Source organism: Sylvia atricapilla, chromosome 9 (genome assembly GCF_009819655.1).
Source record: "Sylvia atricapilla isolate bSylAtr1 chromosome 9, bSylAtr1.pri, whole genome shotgun sequence".
NCBI lineage: Eukaryota > Metazoa > Chordata > Aves > Passeriformes > Sylviidae > Sylvia > Sylvia atricapilla.
Genome location: NC_089148.1, coordinates 26,451,831 through 26,477,014, shown reverse-complemented (window position 1 = coordinate 26,477,014; position 25,184 = coordinate 26,451,831). Strand labels below are relative to the sequence as shown.

At 44.2% G+C, this 25,184-nt stretch overlaps 1 protein-coding gene across 10 annotated transcripts in view; it reads left to right on the top strand.

Moving 5' to 3' along the window:
• NFIA (nuclear factor I A) overlaps positions 1 to 25,184 on the top strand; it is a 250,775-nt gene that overhangs the window by 223,120 nt on the left and 2,471 nt on the right. For all 10 annotated transcript variants that reach the window (XM_066325386.1, XM_066325394.1, XM_066325390.1 and 7 more), the window contains one exon: positions 20,275 to 25,184. This exon is cut by the window's right edge and continues 2,471 nt beyond it. In XM_066325386.1, the coding sequence (XP_066181483.1) occupies positions 20,275 to 20,351 (77 nt within the window). In that variant the 3' untranslated portion in view covers positions 20,352 to 25,184. The remainder of the gene's footprint in view (positions 1 to 20,274) is intronic.

The following is a 25,184-nucleotide window of genomic DNA, read 5'->3' as shown; positions in this document are numbered from 1 at the left end:
TACTGTGCCAGGGACACAGCTCCCTGAGACAAGAGGAAACAGGGAACACACTGAGCTTCTGGAAGTCAAGCTTAAATATAAGGGTTAAGTGACTCTTTACTGCTGGAACAATAAAATAAAAATGAAGGCTGTGTCTGAACATCTGCTTTTTAAAAATTATGGTCCAGCTTCGACCCATATGAAAATATTTTGGTCAGATTTTTGGTGGCTGTGATGTTCTCTTGGTGGAACATTGGGCTATAAGCACTATTTACACATCATCATCATTAGTCTTCAAGTGCTGCAGAAGTCAGTCTGTGTGCAGAGATGTAGCAGCTCCACAGGGCAGGAGTTACAGTTCCCATACATGGGCATTCCCAGAACATTGGAATAAAATCCCAGGTAAATGTGCAACAGCATGGCTGGGCTGGGGCAAGGATGATTCTGTCTTCTGGTCCTGGGCTGTTTCCACACAACCAAACGCAGTACATGCCTTTCTTAATCGGTATTAGAAAAATTATCAATAGATACTTCTATTAGCACTATGTTCTGATTTATGTTATGTTGTGTCAAATATAATCCCTTAAAGGAATTTTTTAGAGTTTATATAATATTCATAAAAAAGCCATCTTCCTGTGTCTACAAAGGTTGTAGCAGGAGGAAAACCACTCCATCACAGACAAGACGGGGAAATAAACTGCTTTAAGTTAGTAGTTCTGATTTGGTAACAAAAGCCCCCAAAGGGCTGTTGGCTTTGCCTGGTTTTAGCAGTTTCTAAACTTTTCAGTTGGTTTGGTTTTCTATCTACTGCTTACACCATTCATCACTCTGCCACTCCACTCACTGCACAATTGTCCTGTCTTGGGGGTTATTTGAATCTAAATTTCTGTTTGAGCTATTAGAAGCGACACTTGACTTGGCATCCCCCGTATATGCTGACAAAAAGGCACAGGTGTTGTAACCTTTGCTTGATAAATCATTTACTTTTGCTACTTGACTCGCAAGCAATATGGGGGCATCAGCTTTTTAACTGCCTTTTCCATATGCAAATCAGAAATACAGGATGCCTGGGGTACAGGGGCTCTGGTTTCAAAAGCAAGTTGGTCTGGATACCTCATGACTAAGTAATAGATACGTCTCTCATATTGCCAAGGACTCGTAATACGGAGAGTGGTAGAGGGATGGGAAAGTCCCACCGCATTAATTAGGGACGAGCCTCTCGGTAGCACCAAGGTGAATAAAAGGGTCTGAATTTTGAGGGTTTTTTTCCCTAAAATTAATAATGAAACACAGGCTATGTGCACGCAGCTGGGAATGCTAAACCAGCAACCTGTGACCAGGGTTTGCCACTCACCGCTCCAAATGCTGTTTGCTGCTCTCTAATGCCCTGGCTTTGCTTTAGGGTACAAAATTCCTTTAGGGATCAGCATGCTCTGTACTCATCATGCTGCAGCTCCACTTCACACTAAGCATTGTTTACTATGCCGAGTCCTGTTTGCCACCTACTTAGCCTACATCTTCCTGGAAATTGTACTTGGGGTGCTAAAAACAGCTCCTGAGAAACACATGCCTGCTCCATCTAATCGCTCCTACCTGCCACGGGCCCATGTGCCGTGCACAGGGAGATTATGAGGATGCAGGGAACAGAAACTGCCTCCCACTGCAGGCACCCAGGCAGAGAATCAACCACTTTATCCTCTGAGAAAGTGGATCCTGTAGCCCTGACCAGCTGTTTCAGGAAAAATCCCTCTCTAATGTAAACACGATTTGTATCAGATCCATCCCAGGTAGTTTCTAAAAACTTAGTTAAGCACAAACCCAAATATTTATTCCTTAGCCTTTCTGTAGGAAAAGATAAAACTTATTTCTAGAAGGGCAGAAGTAGAAGCTCTTCCTGGTTCTGCCTTTCCACAATCCCAAAGCACAGTCAGATCCTGGATAATAGGAAAGGTCTTGTGTTTTCACACTGTCCGTGGTGGGGCCCTAGAGCCTCCAAGCTACAAGAGAGCTCTAGATAGAGCTCATCCTTTATAACACAAAAAAAAAAAACCAAAACCCTGAAACAAAAGGCCTATGTAACCTGCCTAGAACGTTGAAATAAAGTTTAAGAAAAACCCCAGAAGTCAAACAAGCTTATCTAAGCAGCGAAATAACAGGTATGAAAACCAGCAAGCTCAGCAGAACAGCCTTATAAAGACCAGGTACAAAAATGCACCCTGTGAAATACATCTTTAAAGAGCAATAGTAACTTAGGGGGGGAATCACTGAAGTTTAGCAAAGTGTTTATAGTACAAGGAAATTGCTAACTCCTTTAGATCTGCTCCCGCTCCCTACTTTCCCAAATTAGACAGTGGTATCTTTGTAGCTTTCTCCTTTTGGGCTTTTATTTATCTCTAAAAAAACCACCGTATGCCTCAGGTGCATACACAAACCTAATTGTACAATTACTTTCTTTCCCAGAGACAAGGCAAAGCCTGTTTTGCTCCCCCACAAGGCTTTTTAAGAGAGAAAACTGCAACCTGCAATTTTTCACTGGCACCACTTTAAAACAAAGGGCATGAAGGGAAAAAAAAAAATTGAGCTGGATGCTGTGTCCTGTAGGATAGCAGATGTGAGCTCTGTCAGACCAGGGGGGAGGCGAATTCCAGAGTAGAGGATCCTTCTGTGACAGCAGCCAGGCACTGCTGCCCAGACACTGGAATCTGAGGAGTGTGGTGCAGGAGATGCCCCTCTCCAGGAGGGAGGCAGGGAAGCAGCCCCGGAGGTGGCAGGCCCCAGAAGTGTATGGGATCCACAGATCAAAGTCAGCACCTTGACTGGGAAGCCGATGCAGCTCCCGCCGCTGAAACGGCAGAGCTGCTCTTGTGCCCAGGTTCCATTGCCACCCTATGGAAGAAAGAAACCAGTGCACACATTTTCCTTTTGCACAAATCAAATGTGTGCCTGGCTTCACGGGGATTTTCCATCCCTGCTGCTCACTGCTGCCCTGCCCTGCCCTTTGCCTCCTCCCAAGGGGACACTGAGCCCCACGCAGCTCGTGGCCGTGTGCTTTATTAATGAGCACCACGGGCTGCCTGGCCTGTCTGCCTCCACACCCTGCTGCCTTCCTCCTGTTTCCCAGAGTCCAGGAATGGCACTGGGCAGACAGGCAGGACCTGCTGGCCCTGGGGAGGCAGGGGTAGGGCAGAGTTTTGTGGCACTGTGCTGACAGCTGAGCCACCGCCTCGCTCCGCACACGGGGCAGGGCAGGGACACCTCGAGGAGTGTGTGGGGGACATGGCAGAGAACATGAGACGCAGCAGGAGTGACACCAGGCCTTTTATTTTGGGGGTTCTGAGCAGAGCTGTTTATAAGCCAGGTCAGAGCTACTTGTTGCTCAGAGGACTGTCCCTCCTCAGGCTCAGAATACTCATCCTCGAGGCTGGACGTACTGCTTGTGTCTGAGTGTAGATAAAAACCACTAACTTGGAAGCATTTATTACACTCAGCCTCTAAGAATTCCATATTCTGTACAGTAACCTCCCTACACCAGTACATGTGTCCAATTTCAGCTACAAAGCACTTTGAAGCAGACTTGAATGTTCCTTTCCTTTCTCTTGGCCCGTCCACCAAATGTAGTGGGAGGTTCAGAACACGATTTCCATGAAGGAATAACATCTCCAGTGTGTAAAGAAGAGAAATTTGCATAGATCAGATATAAAAACACAGTTTTGGGGTGTGAGACTGCTACTTTCTAAAGCTGCTGGCTGAATTTAGAGAGATCCCGCTGCTCCCAAACCCTCCAAGGATCTGTGGATTTTCCCATATTGGCAAAGAGAAATGGGGGCTGCTCTCATCCAACACCTGGAGGTTCTAAGCCCCCTTATCATTGCTCGAAGTTTTGATCTCTGTCCAAAAAAGTGCTTTGCTGTTGCACGAATGGCATCAGGCTACTGACACATGATCTGAATTTTGGTGCTGTGTTTCCTCTCCAACCCAGGACATAGCAATACCATTCCAAACTTGAGAGTGGCCTGGAGATGGCTCTGAAAATGCACTGTGAGCCTAGAGAGAGTGTGGATAGGAAATGCAGTGCCAGACTCATCAAGCAAAGGTCACAAAGGTGACCAGAAACTAGGGCAACTCCCCTTCACTCCTGTTCAACTCAGGGCCCAGAGGCCATTTAACTTGCACAGAGCAGGACTATGGAATTCCACTCTCAGGTCAGTTCCTAAAAAGGGCTGAGAACAGCAGACCTCAAAAAGAAAGCACGTATTTGTCCATAAAGGTAAAGATTCGCAGAAAACTTCCCAATGCCATCATTTGGCTGCACCTTCAAAGTGGGCTGGAGCCAAATCAGTCCCCAAATGCCTGGGTTAGTCCTCAGCAGGGGAGATCCTTGTTCCCGGGCTTTTTCTTCCTCCTCCTCCTCCTCCTCGTAGGCTCTGGTGAACAGTTCAGACTCTTTTTTGGAAACCAGCACTCAGCATCCTATTTCCAGTAGATTTAGCATAGAATTATTTACAATGGACATAGAAGAATTTCCCAAACTAAGCAATTAAACTTACTGAGTTTTCCCCCCTCCTCACAATAACCAGGAAGCCTGTGCGTAAGGCTGCCTTTCTGTGGGTTTTATGGCCATTACTTACTCCACAGTGGGGGAGAAGAAAGGGAAGAAGTAAGTGTGGGCCTGGTGGGAAGAGTTGGCAAATGCAGAAATATGATGAATGAGCTGGAGAGATTTAATTTCTTACTAAATTCTCTACAAGCTGTGTAACCTTTCTTTAGCTAAACAATTACTCTAAAAGGCAATGATTTTCTGTGTTTTCATTGAAAAGTCTTCATAATAACAATGGCCTATGTTCTCCTTCTTGAAGAACTTCTGCCAAAAAACAGTTTTCTTTTTTCCATTCAGCAGGAAACTTTCTTTTATTTTTATTTTTTCAATCTCATATTCCCCGCTAACATAGATTTACAAGGCCTACCACTTACTGCATGGGGCTGGGAAGAAGCTTTCCCTCAGGCCAAATCATTTTGGTCCATCTCCTTTGTAGGGATTCTTGCAGCTTCCTCCCAAGAGGACTGCAACCACTGTCAGAGACATAATACCAGACCCAAGTGGCCATTTAAGCTGACAAAATGTGACATTCCCTGTGTTCACAGGTCAGGGGACATGGGAGGGGACTCCCTGATTTGTTTTTCGGCAGACAGGCAGCAGTTCCTGCTGCTGTGTTGTGGTGGGTGCAGTTGTGGGGAGCATGACGTTGGCGTAGTGGGGAAAAAGTCATCAGGTGTTTAAATTCATGGCTGCCAACATGAGGAAATGAGATGAGCCGATCCTCCCTGAGCCACAGGGTCCAATTTAGAGGCTGATCCCTGCTGAACCACAGGGCCAGCTGGAGTCTTGGAAGGGCTTTGAGGGTGCAGCATGGGTGGAGTGGTGCTCACATCCCTACATTCACACACACAAATCAAGCCAGGCTAGGGCAAGGTTATGGTTCTGTGTCTCGTGCTGCTGTTGGCTGGCTTGGCCAATTTCCTGGCCACCACTGCCCGCCCCAGCTTCCATGGCAGATAATGCTGTATTGGATTAGTCTGCTCGCTGCTGCATCAGGTCCACGATCAATTTATTGACTCTGTCAGAGTGGCTAGTACAGTAATTGTTACAAGAGCAGAATAGAAAGCAAGAATGTGTCCACATAAAATATAAAAATGACGTTTTGTTCGTTCTTTCCTCTTTGGCCCTATAGATCTTTATGTGTTTACACAGTGGAGAGCACTTTACTTAAGTTAATCAGCTCCTTCTACATTATTAATTGCGACAGTTAGGGCGCTACGTGGCGGCAAACGTATTATTGAGAGCATTGATCTCACACTGACGGTGTGGACCTGGGTAGGTTTTGTATTCCTTCCCTTCTTTTGCAACTGCTTGAGGGCACTATCAAATCCCATTTCTCTGACTGACAATACACCATCGACACCATCGATCCCAGAGAGGGGCAGGAGGCTGAGCACCAGAAAGAAAGGAATGCACAGAGAGCCAGGCTTGGGGAATTGGGCTGTTGGAAGTTGGTGATCACAATAATTACCATGCCTGGCCTGATTTCTCTGGTTTGTAAAGAGCAATAATTTAAGAACTGAAGTTTCCCAAATTGCAGAGGTGGCACGATTAGACCTTTTAAAATGTGTGCAGAATGTATACCCTTAAAAAAAAAAAAAGGCCATACTGACTTTTTACAAGGGTTTTGGAAGTGCCTTTGAAAGACATTTCATGAAAGTTCAGCCTTCGCAGCTGATACCTATATGAGCTCCATAAATTCCACCCAGCCTGACAAACTCCAGTAGGTGTCACATGTGACCTGGATGGAAAAGGTCAGCAGCTGAATTTATGGCTTTTGCATTTACTGGAACATTAAGATTTTTTGCCAACTGCCATATACACTTTTTAAAAATTCTGTAATCAAAGGATTAGGGCCACAATCTACAATGAAGGTCAAAAATTAAAGGCCACAGTCCCTACATCCTTCCCAATGGATAGGCATTAAGATATCTCTGTTCTAGGAATCACCTTCACTAAATGACATTAATACAGAGGTCAAGGAATAAGCTCCAGAGGTGAACACTTTGCAAAATAGACTGTCCTGCTCTGAAATTAATACTGAATTCCATAAGAAGGGACCAAAAGAAAACTTTTCTTAACAGTGGAGTCCTTAGTTCGCAGCAGATTCCATGTTCCCAAGACACTGACCATCACCTGCCTAGTGCTGGACTGTCCTAGGGAAATAAAAATAACGCAGAGGGGAAAGACTGGGGTTTCAAAAGCAATACGGCAAAATTACCTCAATTTTGGTAAAACCTCTTTATATTTTAAATTCGACAAAGATGTCTGTTTTTAGTAAGAACTGCTAACAGCATGGGAAGTTGCAGCTTTCAAATTTTACCTGGTTTTAGTTTAGAACAGCAAAACACATCTCATTTTAGGCTTTTGCTTTGATAGCATTTTCTGCTTGAACAGAGCTAAAACTGGAAAAGTTTAATTTAAAACCAGGATTTAAAAAAAAAAATCTCATAAAAACCAAGAGGTTAAACTTAAAAACATCTTCCAGGTTTTCATTTAGTTGCTTTAGTTATTAATATTAAACTTTGAAAACAGTACTGACACTATAATCATAATATTCTCAGGCGTATTCACTTGTGTGACCCAACTGTTACATCATCTATACAAACACTGGTTATTACACATGAAGAGATGCAGCTGAATGCACTGCAGAAGGCACTGAAATGTAATTTTAATTATGAGCTTTGAGTAACCAAAGTCACAACCAACACAATGCAGCCACCTCTGAGGCTGAACACAATAATTTAGGAAGAAATTGTTGCCTGTAAGGGTGGGGAGGCCCTGGCACAGGTTTTCCAGAGAAGCTGTGACTGCCCCTTCCCTGGAAGTGTCCAGGACCAGGCTGGATGGGGCTTGGAGCAACCTGGGATAGTGGTGGGTGTCCCTGCCCTGCAGGACATGAAAAAAGATAAACTTTAAGGTTTCTTCCACTCAAACCCATTCAAGGATTCTATTAATTTCTGCATTGCTTGGAGCAACTTTATACAACTTTAGGTATCCTTTTCTGCTTTTGCTGTAACTACATCTTTTCAAATATGACAACTAAAAAAGTACCTATTTTTAAAGAAAAAAAAAAAAAAAAGGGATGAACTGAGATATGACATTCGCATGTGGGGTTGGGGTTTTTTCATCTTTCATGTGCTAAACAATGAGATTTGAGATTTTGGAAGAACACTTTGAGACATTGTATTCCTTGTTTGGCTATTCCCCGGTTTGTCGGGGGGTTTGTTTAAGGACTTTCTTGTAAGAGTCCTTTAGGTTAAAGATCATGTCTGAGAATCTGTGGTATGGGACCCGGCTGTACATTCATTGAAGCTGATGAGAGGAGGAGATGGAAGATTTGTTATTGGCAGGAGTTTGTTTTAGAAATACAATAACATTTTTGTTTAATTATGCTTGTCTTTTGCTTATAACTGTGCACAGTAGAGTATATCTAGTCTTTTTCAGATAAGATAAAGGTTAAAATTCACATTTTCTTTATGGGGAGGGCTTGCAGTGCAGTCTTCGTGTATCTGTGGAATTTTTAATTTGATGTTACAGTATTAACTTTCAGTGACTCTAAAGCCATCTTCCTTGATGCAGAGATGGGTTTGGACTTTGTGTTTTCCCAAATTACTGGTCTTGTAGGCTAAATCTGAAAGTTTAGGCCAGGTTGGATAAGGCTTGGAGCAACTTGGTCCAGTGGAAGGTGTCCCTGCCCATGGCAGGGGGGTTTGGAAGATCATCTGATCTTTAAGGTCCTTTCCAACCCAAACCATTCTGTGATTCCATGATTTCCCAGCAAGGGAGGCTCCACAGGCTCTTTATAAACTCTCTTCCCCAGGCACCCAGGGCAGAATTTGTCACAAAAGTGGTAACTACTTTATCAGTGCTGTTGATTGAATCTGAAGGGAGCTCAGATTCTTCTCCGGGAAGCACTTTGGGAAAACAAGGAGTAAAAGTAGTAACATTTAGGAAAAAAAAAAAGAGGGGGAAAGAAAGCTGGAGAACTGTAGTTATCCATACAATGGAGCAGCTTACTTAGGGAGTACAAAGAGGCACTTCTACTCAGGCTATTTTCAGGGAAAAGCCTCATATTCAGTGACTCACAAAAGCAAAGAGGCACCTTTTGATTTTAAGTTCAAGGTTTACATTAGTAATTTCGTCTGTTTTCTCTGTTAGTATTAATTAAATTGAGATAGTTTAATTAGTATTACTAAATTTGATCATTAGTAGTAATTCATTCTGCCTGCCATACTGCACAAATATGATGAAGCAGAAATAACTAAATTGTTTAATTTCATCTCATTTAATGACTTTACACTCCACCAGGACTTTCACTGGCATTTCACAGTATGTGTGAAAATTGCTCCAAGCTAGGCCAAGACCCAACTCCCTTTAGCCAACCATGTCTAATATATCCCTCCTCATCCAAAGGTGGATCATGTGCTGCAAAGCCTTTTCCCATTTCTCCAGGAGAGAGCTGGCAACCTCTGGAGCCTGGGGTGGTCTTTCCCTGCCCCACTCACACAGCTCCTGTAGCATCCTGACCCAAATGGCCCCAATGGATCTTTACAGGACCCATCCATGGATGGGGTTCCCCACAGCATGATGGAAGAGTCCCCACCACACAAATCCTTGGACATGGATCCCCAGAGCTGGGTCCCTGAGCACAGGCATGATGCACAACCTTCCATTTTTCTTAGAGCAGTTTAGCAAGGTACAAAGCATCAGGAAAAATGCAGATGTCAAAAGTTCCCACGTTCAGCAGAGTGTTTTTTTGTTCAGCTCAATGCCCTCTTGGCTTTCTTTTTTTAAGAGGAGTTTTGGGAAGGGGGGTTTCCTGATGAATCAAGTCATTATTCCTTCAGCTCACTGTCTTCTGTAATTTTAAGGTCAAAAGTGCCAGAGTTGCCTCTGTGCTCCTATTTCTGTCCGTGTTAATTTGGAGACCGGTTTTGATCTCCTTGCCCAGTAACACCTAGGACCTGCCAAAACCCGAATTCCTCTTCCTTTTTCGCGGTCTCCAAACCCAGCCTTGCTCTATCCACCTCACAAAACATGCTGTTGTCCTGTCCCCCTCATCCTGGGGTCCCCAGCTGTCCCTTTGCATGGAGTGTGCCCTGCCAGCCCCACTGTTCCTGCTGCCCACATTCTAATTCCTCCCCTGTGCCTCCCGGTCCCCACCAACCCATCTCTCCTGCTTTTAGCCCTGCTTTGATCAGGCCGGGTACTCTTTGCTCTCCCCACAGGGCTGCTCATTTGTTTGCTTCACATAGACAGAAAACACAGGCAGGGACCTGACTTTTGGGGGGGATTTTGGAGGGAGTGCTCACTCTCCTGTCCAGTTGTTCTCTCCTCTCACTTTCCTCCTTGTGCTCTGAAGTACTCTCAGGGCAGTCAAAAAAAGCAGCTGGACTACCTTTGGTAGTTGTAGGTCAGCTACCTTTTAACCCATGATGGGTCTTCTCCCGTTACACCACGGGGAGCCCCTGGACAGGGTGGTGGTGGATGGATCCCCTACAGCTCCACTGGGGCTGTCAGAGCCAGGATGATACAGGAGCTGGATTACCAGGGCAAGGAAAGGCCACCTCAGCCTTCAACCTCTTGAAGGCTGCAGTCACCTTTCCCTCCTCCCTTTCTCCAAAAGACCTAAAAACTACCTTTTGTACCCCGAACTGCAAAGCCAAGAGCCGCAGCCTCTGCAGCACCTTGCTGGATGGAGCCATCAATCCCAGTGGGACCCTTGGGCCGCTCACGGAGCTCTGGTGGCTGCTGTGACACGGGACAGGGCAGGAGAGCGTGAGGGCAAAGCCCCGGGTGTGTGTGTACGTGTGTGTCTGTGCGTGTGTGCTCGGGCTGTCTCGCTGCGAGCCCAGCCTGGGAGGCCCAGGCTGGGGGTTGATTTTCTTTGGATGACTTTCCCCGATTGTCTAAAGCAATAAAAGTAAAGAAACTTTTTTTTTTTTTTTTTTTTTTTTTTTGAAGGGGGGGTATGAAAAACGGTGGTTGAGGGTGAGATTATTTTTGCAGTCCCGGTGCAGGCAGAACTCCTGAGGCTTTGGTGAGGGGGGGGGTTTGCTCGCCTGAGGACTGCAGGAACTGGCTTAAATTGAATAAAACTGTAAGTACAGTATCGCGGACGGCGTAACAAGGAGTTCTGCAAAAGCAACACCACCGGAAAGCACAATGAAGAATAGAGCGGGTTACGCCGCGGTGAAAGTATGTACTGGTTGTTATAACACCGTGCCTCCAGAATAAATTATGTCCCTTTAAAAAGTAATACTTTAACTGTGGAGCTATATAGAGACAATTAAGACGATATTGTTCTCCTCATTTCCCTCCCCTCCACCCTCCCTCCCTCTCTCCGCAGTAGCTCTGTGGAAACTTTTAATGCTGCAGCTTGAAACTTGGGCCTCTGGGTCTGAAATGCCTGAGAAAGCACTGCGGGCTCTAACTGTAAAACATTCCTTCGGCGGGCCCTGGAAACAGGGCGCGCTGGCGCAGGCGAAGTTCAGAGGGATCACATGGAAATGAGGGCTGGCTGCAGGCTCCCGAGGAGCGGTTTATTTCCCTTAAACCTGAACTTGAACTTGGGAAAGGCGCAGCCGGAGCCTGGGCCGGGCTGTGAGGGGCTGTGAGCGGGGCCGCCGCAGGCCCCGGGCACCCACCCGCCCCGAGGGGTCCCCGGGCACCCAGCGGCTTTTGTGCCGTGTCCAGGGGGGAGCCAAAGGGTTTTGCTTTCATCCAAGCAAAAATAAAAAAAAAACGCTGGAAAGTCCCGTCGCAGCGGTGTGTCTGCCGTCCCGGTTTCCACGGGACTTCCCGGCATGAGGTTACGAGCGGCTCCAAGTCCCCGTGCATGTGTTGTTTCATAAAAGGAAAGAAATGAGCGAGATCTGCTGTAAGAAATATGGGGTCGTTGCACTCTCGAGCAAATTTAACTGTGCTTCCAGCAGAGGAAAATACGGGGCTGTCTAAAAACGAGGCGTAAAGTGCAGAGCTCAGCCCCCCTCGAAAGCACATTTTGCTTTTACCTCGAAATAGCAGATGTAAACCGTGAGGTGGGTTTAAAGTTGGTTTTGCCTCTTTGATTCCATGCATCCCGCTGTTTCCTTCTTCTCTTGCGAAAGTACGTACAGAGGGAGGGAAGCGAGGTGCTGATGCTGGCGGGTGTCACCAGGTGTGGTGACAAGAGGTGGCTGCTGTCCCAGCCACAGGCGTGGGGCAGCTTCCTCTCCTTCTGCCCACAGCTGGCCTTGGCTAGGGGGTCATATTTTGGTCATTTCTGATTACTCCCGAACAATTTTGGCTATGTTTATAGCAAAACTTTGAAAGGATGAATGGGCGAAAAAAAATCCCGCTTGGCAGTAACTCAGGAAATATCTACAAAGATGTTCTTTCTGGAGCGAGATCTTATTTCAGGGTTTGTGTTAGGATCATTTTTATTCTGTGACAGCACATAAAGAGAGCGGGACAGAGCAATGAGGTCTGGCATAGCTAAAATCCCTTCTGTGTGTGTGAGGTTATATAGTTTATCAATGCAGAAACCACCACGGGCTTGGAAAAGTAAACAGCTGGCTTGGGTCTGTGCGCTGCACTTCGGAGTTGTCTGCAGGATTTAAATGGCTCGCCTGCAATTTTTGGAGCGGGGCAAATATATATAGTTTTCCTTTCAAACATGTCAAAAGGTTTTTTTGCAGCCGTTTGTTTTCTCAGTTCCTTTTTTATTTGTTGCGATTTTCCTTTCTGATTCATTCCAGTTTATTTTGCTTTTACAAACGGCTTCGCTGCCACCAGCAAGTCTACAAATAAATAATAAAAAAAAAAAAAAAAGAAATGTTTCTAGCCCACTCAGAAAACCTTATGGCAGCGACAAATATCAGAGAAAGCCATCGTCTCTCTCAAAGATTTCATCTCACCCTCCACTTAATCCGCTTGCTGTACCTCAGATCTCAAGTAACTTTCATACTGTGGGCTCACTTTAATGGATAGAATCTATTTTTCATGAAAAAAGCAGGAAATAAGCTGTCTTTCGTACAAAGATTTACAAAATGTAATCATTGTTGAAATATTCTCTTTGAACTGCCTTGTCCGCAGGGGTGTCTGGCTCCCAATACCCCCGTTTCTTTAGAACACCCTTACAAGTTCTTCTGGTAGATCAGGTACACTGGTGGTTCTGGTCTTTGATGTCTTGAATGAATGAAAGAAAAGCATAATAAAAGAGAGCTGTTGATCAAGCATAAAATACTCTTTAAGCTGACAGAATGGCAGAGTTAACACATTCTAAGCTGCTTTTAGGTTTTTCCTTTTTTTCCTCACATTTTCCTGTGCTTTGTGTACAGTGGGGGTTTTTATTTTTTGAAAAGTCTCTGATCTATGTAGTATGCCGTCCTCTAACAAAAACCAAAATGGGATTGTTTCTCTCTCTTTCTCCCTTTCTTTTTCCTCTCTCTCTTTCCCTCCACTATCTTTTTTTTTTTTTCTTTCTTTTTTTAAACAGCAAGGGTTGCAGTTTAGCATGGCTGCAGTCAGCTTTCAGCGACCACGCAAAGTTTAGACGTTATTTTGCAGATTTCAAAGTCAGTTTACTAACAAATAAGTGAACTTCATTGCTTGGTTTTTTAGAAAACTGGAGGAAAACTGTAACTGGCAAAACGTTCCCCAAGTAAAGGGAAGACCCTCTGCCTAAAAGCAATTTTGTAAACCAAAAGACAGGCAGGAAAATGACCTCATTGTGAGAGAACTTTTCTTTTAGAGGCAAAGAAAAGGGAAAGTTTTCTTCCTGTAGATCTAATTTAGATCTTAAGTTCCCATACATTATTTATACATCATATTCAGAGTGCCAGCCTACTCTGCTGACTGGGTTACATTTCAAACATTTGCCATTGATAAGTCTTTGCTGTATTATATTCAGGCTAAATGCGAATATGTCATAGCGCAGTCAATCTTTAATCCGCTGAGCTCCAGGTCGGGGCAGCAGGGGGTCCAGCACTCAGAGCATTGCTTTATACTTAAGAAACATCTGGGGCCAGCTGGGACACTTTACTGGAACATTCAGATGTCTGGAACAACAGCAGGAGTTACTGTACGAGTGTGTTTTCGTAGGTTTGGGAGGGTTTGGGGTGACTTATTTAAAAACACTAGCTGTTCCTAACTTGAGGTTTGAACCCAAGCAGAAATCTTGCCTGAAGTGAGTTTGTTGGTCCCAGGAGAGAAGTGGTTTTGGACTACTATACATTTTTAATAGTCAGCAGGCAAAAGTGCATATTACAAAATTATTGCACGTAATTTAATGCAGTTTGCCACAACTGGCATTCCCGCAAAAACTATTGGATGCAGAGCTACTGTATGCATTGCCTGGAGACCAGTGTCCCTCCCGGGACAGGTTTTATCTGCCTCCAGACAATATAAATGTGCTCGGAGTGGGGCGTGGGACTCTCTCTGGTGCGGATGTTGGACAACCAGAAGATTCTCTCACTGTTTTATGTCCCTTTGGGGATGACCAACATGCTACTTACGTCCCTGTTGGTATTTCAGTCTGGAAAATATAATTACTAAATAATTAATCCCAGCTCTAAGAACATAACTTCCATAGGCGCACAAAGATGACCTTGTCTTTTATATTCACCTTTCGGTCCTATGCAGTAGGATCAGATTTTGGGCCTGGAGAAACTCTGGAGGAAGCACTAGAAGAGTGGGATGAATTCAGATGAGGGATAAACCAGAAGCAGTTGCTGTGTCTGCAGGAGCCCTCCAGCCAGTCGCACCAGAAGCTGAACTGCCACTGTCTCCCCTCACCCTGGCAACCCTTTTGAAGTGGCATCAAAGGCCCAGTTTTGTCCCCTTGCTTTCACACGAGGCACCGTGGGGAAGAGCCTTCCTGGCACCTCTCACAAGGTGATGCCAAGAAGCCCAGTTCACTGCCTAACTGCTCACATTCTCATTTTATCTTTGCAACCAGAAGGACTCGTTACCCCAATTCACCTCTCCAGGGTTAATGTTCGTGAGAGCCTCAAAGTTCTTGAGGTGACTGAGATGTCATCCCCAAACAAAACACCTCACAGGTGCCAGCGGTGGTGCCTTGGGTTCAGCTGGGCTGCCCAAACAGCCGCTTTGCCGGCGAGCTCTAAAGCTGTGGGGTTTTATTTTATTTAGGCTCTTATCACAGGTGGGTTTTCCCGCCCGGGATCGCTTCCTGCACGCGCCCAGGGCAGCAACGGCCGCAGCGCCACAGCAGCCGCGTTTGAAGTCCCGATGGCACCGACCCATCACGCCGCCAGGCACACAAACAGGGAAAACAGCCTACAGAAAACGGCTATCACCGAGCAGGTCTGAGCCCTGAGTGGGTATGGGGAAACCAAAGCTGCTGTGCGTGGAGTTTGTCAGAGTTTCAAACGTGTGAATGTCCTTAAATAACCTACATCGCCCGGAGAAATAAGCCAACTGTCACACCCAGTTCTGGATTCCACATTAACAACCTCCTTCCGCAGCGTTAAACTTTGCCCTTGAGGACTTTTGTTTAACTTCTTAATTCGAAAAACAGATAGGGAGGGTGCACAGCCCCGGCTTTCTGTGCGAGCTGAAAGGTCCCATTGTTGGGGCAGGAGATGTGCAGGTAGAAGCAAATGGAACAAGTTTGGGTCGGATTGTCGTTCTGGTTGGAAACACGTGAGCAGTGCTGGTGGAGAGGCTGGGGGTGAGGGACGGCGTGCAGGAAGGCTGGTTTGAGGAGGTTTCCATAAACAATGGGCCTGTTCCTGGGCTCCTGGACTCAGGCAGAAACTGCTACAGGGGTTGATGAGGCACTTCGAGCTTTTTGCCTGTTAAATATCCAGAATCATGGAATGCTTCCTTGCTGTTCTTGCCGTACAAAGGAGCCAATTGTCAGGAGTGGCTGGAGGATTTTTGTGTGTCTCTGCTATCTCCAGGAGTGCATAAGAAACAAATAGAGTTGCGCTATCAGAGAACCGTAATTGCCATCTCAGACTTCCTGTTTAGGATTCAGTCAAGTAGATATTGTTTATGGATCATAAAACCTTACTACTGTGAGGATTCTCAAATACGAGTTTCAACTTTCATGGTGCTGTAAATTAGGGGGGGAAAAAAAAAGTGTGATAATACTCCTTGGAGAACAGTAAAATAGAGCTCTGCAATGGTTAAATGGAATTTTATAAGCACATTCAGTGTGGAACTGTTTTGCATTACATGAGTTGAATACCTTAGAGATGACACACATCTGCAGGCACTTTATTAAATCCTTAGTCAGCACTTTTCAACCTGATGAGATTACTTCTTCATTTGACTGGAGAAAGGGAAGCAAAGATCTCGTACCGGACTGCAGAATTCTTTCTGATGTTTCACCTTGAGCACTGGAGAAGGACAGTGAGATGCTTGGCAGGACAGTACAGGCTCGTAGTGGCACCAACAACTGTGTGGCAGCAATTTTACTGAGCAGGACCTTTAGCTCCAGTGGGTTCATTTAGCTCTAAACTCTCTGGGAGAACTGTACTGCAAAGTAAATAGAAGGGAAATAAAACACCGTCTCTTTTATGAAAAAGCACGGAGATAATATCATCCTGACCGTACTGTGATAGGGCCCATGATTTAAATGGAGATTTTAAATTAAGAAAGGCAACACCGCCTTCTCCGAGTGGGTGCAGTCGGATAGGTTACAGAACTGAAGGGATGAAATGGGTAAGGTGCTTAGACATTGAGCAGCACTCTAAAGCAAGGCACAAAATACTTCAGCCGTCTAAATGTAGGGATCCAAGCTTCTTCTTTTCCATTCTAAGCTCCCTAATCATGCAAAAAAACCCCCTTGATAGATCCCAGCTATCGGGTCTCCAAGCGCCTAATACGCTTCCTAGACGTTTTCATTTGAGGCCGGAGGTCTCCTCTCCCTCGCAGAGAAGTTTCACAGGTGCTCCAGAGGAACAATGGTGCTCTTCAGCCCTAATCCTGGAAGACTTAGACGTGTATAGGAGGCTTGAGGGGGATATGAGATCTTAATATTAAAATGATTAGCAGAAAAAGGAGGATCATTCTGTGTGCGCGCTTCAGCTGTAAGATGCTCTAAATTAAACCGGTGTCCCGAGAGCGGTGCTGGTGGGATCTGCTGGGTAAATGCGCTCTCTGTCTCGCTGTTCTGCTGCCTCAGCCCATAAAACATCTCATCCAAGTGGGGCTGCAGGAGCAGGCGGAGCGGGACGCAGCTGTTGGCGACGCGCTCCGAGTTTGGGTCCCGTAAAAGCAGCTTTTCACTCAAGGCCATGCGGAGCCCCGGCAAGGAAGTTTTGAAACGAGCGTGCCGTTCGGTTTGGGTCTCTCCTGTAAGGGTTAATTAAGTTTTTCATTGGTATTAAGGCCGAGCAGTGTCTGCAGGAGTCATATTGACACCCTAGTGCATGGTAACTCTACTCCTTTATTGACATGTTGCTAGTCAGGAGCACAATAGCGCTCTGTGTCTGCAAATCATTGCTAAAATCATCTCAAGAAAAAAAAAAAGTTTGAAAGCCCAACGCGAGACAAAGGCCCCAGAGCTGCACTGCGCCGCTCAAAACTCCCGAGTCAGCAACTTCTATTGATTAAAAACTAACCTTTAAAGTAACTCGCAGAGTGTGTGGTTAGCATTTAAATTTAAACATGTCATGAGTTGATTTGTGTTACTGAATACCAACTCCGAAGGAGTTACATTCACATCAGATTTTTTTTTTTCTAATTCCCTTAAGCAGCTAAAGTATTTCATGAAATGTCAATAGGGCAGGGGGGAAAAAAAAGGTGTTTTGGAGGGAGGGGACTCGCGCCCAGCCTCGCCGTTTCTTTTCCCATGCAAATAGTCACCCCAAAAAGAAAAGTGTGGGGAGCGACACACAATAATTAGACCTTTGTCTAACTTTCCCAAGTGCCAGAGAAAGACAGATTAATTAAATATACAACAGTGTTGGTTTTTGGAGTGGGGGTCTCTCTTGCTGTGGAGGTCATAAATTAGGCAGAATAAATAGTTCAGTGTGTTGGGAGCGGGGCTCGACGTCAGCGCGGCTGGCGGCGGTGGGAGGGCGCAGCGCCGCGCTTGCGGATGGCGGTCACGTCTGGGGCTGTCTGGTTGCCCTTAGCAACGAGACATGATGTAACACCGGGATGAACTTGAACTTGGGGGACTTGAAAAGGGAACAATAGACCAGAGCAATCAATAAAGCCTATTTCAGTGAAGGATTACAGAGCCGCTCTGGGGTAACCTTGTCTGCGAGGCGCGGGGTGAATAGCGAGATGCGTGAAGGAGCGCGGGGCGGCGGGGGACGGACCGACGGAGCGGCCGGGGCGGCCGGACACACGGACCGAGGGGCGGGGGGGCGGCGGAGCCCGGGCGGGCCGCGGGACGCCAGCGCCGCCAGCCCCGGCCCCACCTCCGCAACCACTGCGCTTCTCTGCTTCTCTCGCTCTCTCTCTCTTTTTTTTTTTTTTTTTTTTTTTTTTCAGTTTCCTGCTTAAAAAAAAAAAAAAAAAAAAAAAAAAGTCAGCTTTTGAAACGAGGGAGGAGTGGCGAGGGCAGCGGCTCCCGCCACCGGCGGGCCATGTGCCGGGCCAGCGGCCGTGGAGCAGCCGGACATCAGAGCTGCGAACCATCGCCTGGTTCAACCCCTCCACTTCATGGCCTCGCAGCCTTTAACCCTTCCTCTCCATCACCTCGCAGTTTTAACCCCTCTACTCCATCGCCTCTTAATTTTTAATCTCTCTACTCCATCACCTCTCAGTTTTAACTTCTTTGCTCCATCGCCTCACAGTGTTCAGCTCTTCTACTCCATCACTTTGCAGTGTCCAAGCCCTCTACTCCATCTTCTCTCAATCTTTACCCCTTTCCTCCATCATTTCAGTCTGAACCCCCCTAACTCCCATCATCTCTTAGTCTGTAACCCCTCAACTCCATCACCTCAGTCTGCAACCCCTCTTCTCCTTCACTTTGCAGTTTTAACCCCTCTACTCCCTCCCTTCTTAGACTTTACCCTCTCTCCTCCCTGCTGTGCAGTGCCACAGTTCCCAGTCCATCCAAAAACTGTCACACTCAGCCAACAAGCATGAGGGATGACCCTGAAAAGTTTGGAGAAGTTGGGAGCTGGCAGTGGCTGGGGGTGTAGTGGTGGTTGGAGATGTCTCCAGCACTGCACAGCCCACACTCCATGTCCCTGCACCCACCTAAAAATCAGTAGGGCCCCGCAGTCAGGGAGGAGAACGGGACTTGGCTCAGCTTCACGGACCCTGCCAGAACTTTCCTCTGTTTATAAACTTTACATATGAGAACTATTTCGTTTAATTGCAGCCTGAGTAAGTCTAAATATAAAATCTGTAGGCAATAGATGGAGCCGATATGGGACCGGTGTGTTTGTATTCAGAAGGGCAAGCAGAGGAAGAGTTAGTTAATGAGGTGTATTGGAAGCAGGACAACTTCTCCAATCCTGCTATTTATTTTACCGGTTCCTACCTCCATGGCAAGACCACATAATCTCCAAGTCCCACATGAAACTTGCCTCAGAGTCTTCTGTAAATGTTCATAAGTCCTCCCCGAGCTGATTGTGCTATCAATCACATCAGAGGCTGAGAAGGAGCGGAGGAAAAACTTGGTAAAACTTGTCATCGGTCCGTGCGCACGCACGGACGCACCTCATATATTACAGGAGCCCCAGCCAAAAACGGGGGGTATCAGCAACTCTCTTTAATACCTGAGTCTTTCTTGTTGTATTACTTTACTCCAGGCTAAATAGTTGCTGCTTGTTGGTGTATTCCCACAGCAATATGTCATTGCCAAGGAGCATCCCCCCACGCGCACGGTCCCAGGGCCTAACACTGCTCTCATTCATCGTGGGTTCAGGTTGGGCTGACCCTGCCGGGGCCGGGATGGGCTCTCCCCGGTGCAGTGGCACTGACCCGGCTCCAGCAGAGCCCACTCCAGCTTCCCAACTGTGTTTATTTTCCTATGGAGGAGCGAAATCGCTTTCTGTGCTCCGGGCATCTGCGCCGTTGGGTTAAGGACGGTATTGTTGCGGGGCTGAATTCCCAGGGAATTCCCTCCCTTTGGGAAGAAGAAGAAAAAGGGGGGAAAAAAATATTTTCCCAAAGAAAAGCTATTAGTTGAGGCCCACGTTTTGTTTTGAAACACAAGTATGGGCAGAGGTACGGGACATTTTCACTGATCCACTTTCCCCCAGATTTGCTTTATCCTGGCTTTTCTGTAGCGATCCACATTTCTCCTAAGAAAACAGCCCTGTTGTTGAATTTCTGTGCATCTGTTCCAGCGAGACAGTTGAAGCAGGGCAGTATAAAGCAACAGATGCTTATGCTGGCACATGCCTAAATACCCAAGAAAACCCCGACTGCAGGGTGATAAATGGCACAGAGAGGCGAATGTGTATCGCCTTTTCAGGGGATTAGACAAAAGTGAACTGGAGGGATCTTCAAGCCATCATCTATTAAAAAGATTGATAACTTGTAACGTGACATGACCCCCGCGTTCATCTGTAGCTATGTCCAGCGACTGTCGGCGAGGGAAAAAAAATATATTGATTTGTACAGTATTTTTAATTAAGCTTTGTAATTAGGTCAATTCGTCACGGTCTCAATTAGCCCCCCTCTTGGCGGAGGAGGCCGGCGGCGGTGCCCGGAGCCCTTGGGGAAGCGGCGAGAGCGGGCGGCCGGGGCTGACTCTTCTCCTTTCTCTTTTGCAGTCCTGGTACCTGGGATAAAAGTCTCCGCTTCCCACCACGCACCGGACAGACCACCAGACCCCTTCCCACCTCTGTAACACGGAAGCAGCAGCAACGCAGCGCAGCGACTTCACATCGGCGGAAGGGGAGGCGAGCAGACACCGACAGCAAAACTCGTACATGGAAATGGCAAACGTTATGGTTGAATGGCAAAGGCCGTAACTTTCTCTCGAGATTTGATTTTAATTTTTCTTTTTTTTTTTAATTTTTTTTTTCTTTTTTTTCTTTTTTTTTTTTTTTTTTAGACAACTTTAGGACTGTTGTAATTTCTCATATGGTGCTGGAAATGGTTGGGCTTCATAACTTTTGAAGTGTTTCATTGGTAGTGTAAGCGTTAGGTGACACTGAGTAGAACTAGCCTCTGCTGCTGCTTACCAACTCGCTGTTGTAACACACTTTCCATATGGAGCCTAACTGTTTTACAGTATCCTCATCGGATTTTCCCATACAGGTGTGAGACTTCTTGAGAAATCATGAAACACACTTAAACCTATAACTTTTGTAGTAGCTGAATTCTGCAATATATAACTTACCGGACAGACATAGAGCATGGTTTTTTTTCTGTAACATATCGAGGGTGGGGGGGGAAAAATGCAGGTTTCTTTTCTTTGTTGTTGTTGTTGTTGGGGTTTTTTTTCTTTTTTTTTTTTTTTTTTTTTTACAGTCGGCACTTAGAGATGTAACATGAACCATAAGAGCATTGTCAACAATTTTTTTCCACTCGATTGCAGAGCGATTTAAAACATCAAACTACTACTATTCACTAAAAAAAAAAAAAAAAGAAAAAAAAGAAAAAAGTTTGAAATGCTGCACTTACATTTAAAAAAAAAAAAACATTTTTCAACAATTTTCAACAATTACACAAAAATTCACGCAGAAATGGGGAAGTTGGTCTGTTTTGACAGAAACTGACAGGAATCAATCAAAACAATCGAATTTTGAATTGAGTAAAGTGCAATTTCATTGGATAGCTAAATATCTTTGTAAGATAGAGATTGTTGAAAATTCTATTTTTGTTTTCCAAGTCCTTCCACCCCAGGACTCTAAATTATTGGGGTAAAAAACAGCCTTGCAAGAAAAAGGGGAGCTATTTTTGCTTTTTATGTTTTTTATTGTTGAACTTGTATCCCTTTAAAACTGAAGGAAAATTAAAAAAAAAAAAAAAACAAATCTAATGGTGCTTTTACCACAATATGTTAACTACATTAAATGCTAATTAATCATTTTCTGTTATCAAAGCACATAACTAAAATGAAATCATAATATCTGTTAATTTTATAAGCTAAAAGTCACTATAATGGATTATGCCAATTCTGACAAATTTTACGTGTTTCCGGCAATATAGGGTTTATCAGTTCTCAAACACCTTGGGAATAAGAGAGAACGGTCCAGAAAGTAAAACACCTTCGTGTCCCTGAACTGGTACATTTTCTGGACTGTGAAGAAATCATTACAGAAACGAACAATGCTGATCTTCTTACAACTTATGCCAGTTCAAAGCAAGGGCACTTGCTGAAGATGAAAAAAAAAAAAAAAAACAAAAAAAACAGACAAATAAGTAGAAAATTAAAAAAAAAAAAAAAAAAAAAAAGAAGTTTGGACCCCAAACGTCCTGTATCTTATGTACAAAAAAAAGGAAAAAAAAAAGAAAAAAAAAAAGAGTGCAAGTGATTTTTTCTATCAGACAGCGGAGCACCCCTTTGCTTCACATGCAACTTTAAGAAGGTTTCCTATACTATACATATATATACGTTCTGGTTGGCGAGTCCAGCTAATCAGAGAAAGTCTCTGCATGTTCTAGTGTTAGTAACTAATTTTTATATAGTTAATGTAGGGTAAAGTAGAGTGCATTAAGACACAATATTGTAATCCCTATTCCAGGCACTTGCCTTTAAACTATGTTTGTTCGACCCTTCAGAAGGGTTTCTACTACTGTCCTATACAATCAAGTAACTGAAATTCTTGGGAAGACACTTTGCTCCTCATCTTTTCCCTGAAACGATGTTTTGTTTTGTTTTCTTAATTTGCACGAAACAAAAAAAAAAAAAAATTCCATATCAATGTGCCTTGCCCTGGATAGCGATTATTTGTGGAATTGTTGCACATGTTCCTATATTGAAAGGGGTTTTTCCCTAGTCAAGCATTTGGAGACACTTTTTGTAAATGTGACTTTTATGTCAGCCATTGTCAGTTCCAACATCTAGAATTAAATAGGATGTTAGTTGTTCCGCAGATAGGAGTAGTGTTTATTGTCCTGTATGGTCAGTGGCAGTGCTATTCTGAGATCTGTAGATGCTAGATTATCAGTATTTTTGGATGTTGCTGCATTTTACCTTTTATTTGGAGTCTTCCTTTTTTTGTTTTGTTTTCTCCCAGATATATGAAAATATGCAATACCTGCTTATATCATGTAGAAAAGCTTAGCAATTATTAATTTTTCTTTTAATTTTTTTTTATTTGACCAAAGTTGGTGCTGCACTTGACGCAGTGTGTTTTAGGTGTTTGTCTTTGTACTTTTGTGATTTTTGAATGCACATGCAGGAAGGGCTCTTCTTAGAGAAGCAGTCAAACTGTGAAGCACTAAGCTGAACCCTGCTTCAAGCAATTTTTGTTTTACAACTGTTCCTTTCACAAGCAAGCCTTAAAAAAAAAAAAAACTTCCTTTTTCTTCAGATCCCACACCCATTTTTATTAGCAGACTGCAATCAATCCACATTCAATAAAAGTATATAATGCCCATTTTTATATGCACGTTTTTAAACTTCCAAGTTCTGAAAATTGTTTACTGGTTATTCTCTATTTAAGGAAAAAATAAAATGTTTTGGATTTTCATATGTGTCTGATAAGTGGTTGAGTAGTCATTTTGCTCTATTGTATTGTGTGATTGTTAGTATATGGTATCACATCCTCTAGCCAGCATCCTTTGCCTTCCCTATAGCACTTAGCTGGGCATTACTTTATTAAGACATATGTGCACTAAAAAAAAAAAAAAATAGCAGCTTTCAGTGCTTCACAGTGAAGGGAAAAAAGCCTAGACAAACATTTTGTCAGAACCTTGCTATGAGACAAGGTATTACCAGTAAATTGGTTGTATATACAATAAAATTGCACCCTTTTTTAAACAAAACAAACTAAGCAATAGTTTGGGCAGTTAGTTGTTTTTAGTGAGCATGTTGTAGTCATGGCTGCAAAGAGAGAGAATTAAACTGCCCACTCAGAAGATATGTAATTTGTATGTTGTATAGTTTTATTGATTACACTGATTTATTCTACCCTATTTTATAATGCAGGACTTTTGTAATGTTGTTTAAATGAGGAAAAATTTCTGTCAAATTAGCTTAGTGGAATTTCTGATTGTTCGTTATAAAGGCAGCGTTCATAGAATTGCTTTTTTTTTTTTTTTTTTCCTTTGGGAACTGGATTTAAGTTAAAAACTTTCCCGTTTCCTTTTTTTGTATGTATTTAAATACAGTTATTTTTCTTCTCTCAATGGTATAGCATATTCCTATGCTTGAGAAGTATAGGCTACTGAAGAACCATTGTAAATGGACATTACAGGTATGCTGTATTTTTGAAGGTATTTTTGTCATATTAAGTTTGATGACGCTAAAGTTAGGGAACTCTGAGCAGAATTGCGAGAAAAAGAAATGTTTTAAAGGCTTTAAAACATTAGGTAGGAGGTCAAGGGTGTTAACCAACAGGGGTTGTAAAGTATTACACACTAAATTCAGTTTGTGTTCACCTTCCTCTCACGCAGGAAACGCGGCAGTTCCGTTCTGTGCAGGTGTAGAGAACAAACAGTGTTTTAGTCCTCCTTTAGAGGAGCGGGGAGGCGAGCGGGGCTGGGCAGGAGGGATGGAGCATCCATCCATCCCTCCATCCACCCACCCAGCCGTCCATCCATCCATCCATCCCTGGATGGTCGCGGTGTGCGGGCGGCAGCGGAGCCCCGGCCCCGCGCCGGGCGCTCCCTTGGAGTCACCCAACACCTTTTTTTCCTCCTCGCCTCCTTCTCTCCAGAACTGTCAGACGCACAAATTCTCTGACCTGTGCCCACCCCCGCCCATCCAAATTTAAAGCCCTAGGGATGGCTTAGCGCAAATTGACTTTTTCCCCAAGTTAATTCCTTTCTTTTTTTCCCCCTCTTTTTTCGGGTGGTTGTTTTTTTTTTTTTTTTTTCTTTTTTTTTTTTTTTTTTTTGAGCGAGGGCACTTGCTTTTCTCATGCCGCACACCCCAGCATTGCCATTATTATTTATTCTTCTTCCTTTATAATAAAAAATAAAACAACTTTCGGGCTTCGAGTTTAGGCAGCCATGGTACACTTTGTCTCTGTTGCTTGTTCCCCCTCCCCTTAAGGTCGAAGGGGAAAAGAAACACCAAGTTTTCTCAACTCCACAGTATTCAGTCAGCCCACAGGAATATGCAAAATCCCTCTAACATTTTTTTTTTCTTTCTCTAGTTCTCTTTGTTCCGTATATTTGCAGCTTTGTAGTAACAGTGTTATAAAATATTTACTGTACAAAAATACAAAAACCCAGATACATAGCCTAAAACAGTTTTTTTTTCCTTGTGGTGAATTTTTTTTTTTAAGAATGTCAGTTAATATTGTACTTTGCATTGTGTCTCTGGAAATATCTTTTTTTTTCTTTTATTTTATTGGTAGAAGGCCTCCATCGAACAAAATTAAAACCATAACCGGCATGACAATGTAAGGAGAGCTTCAATGGCACCTAAACAATAAATAAATAACAAAATCAACCTCATGAGGTCTGTCGGAGGCAGGTCTTGTGAAGTTAACACTGCCTGCTAGGCAGGATTTTCATTAAATCAAGCTTACAATGCCAATTTTGTCTTGAAGTCAATGCATGT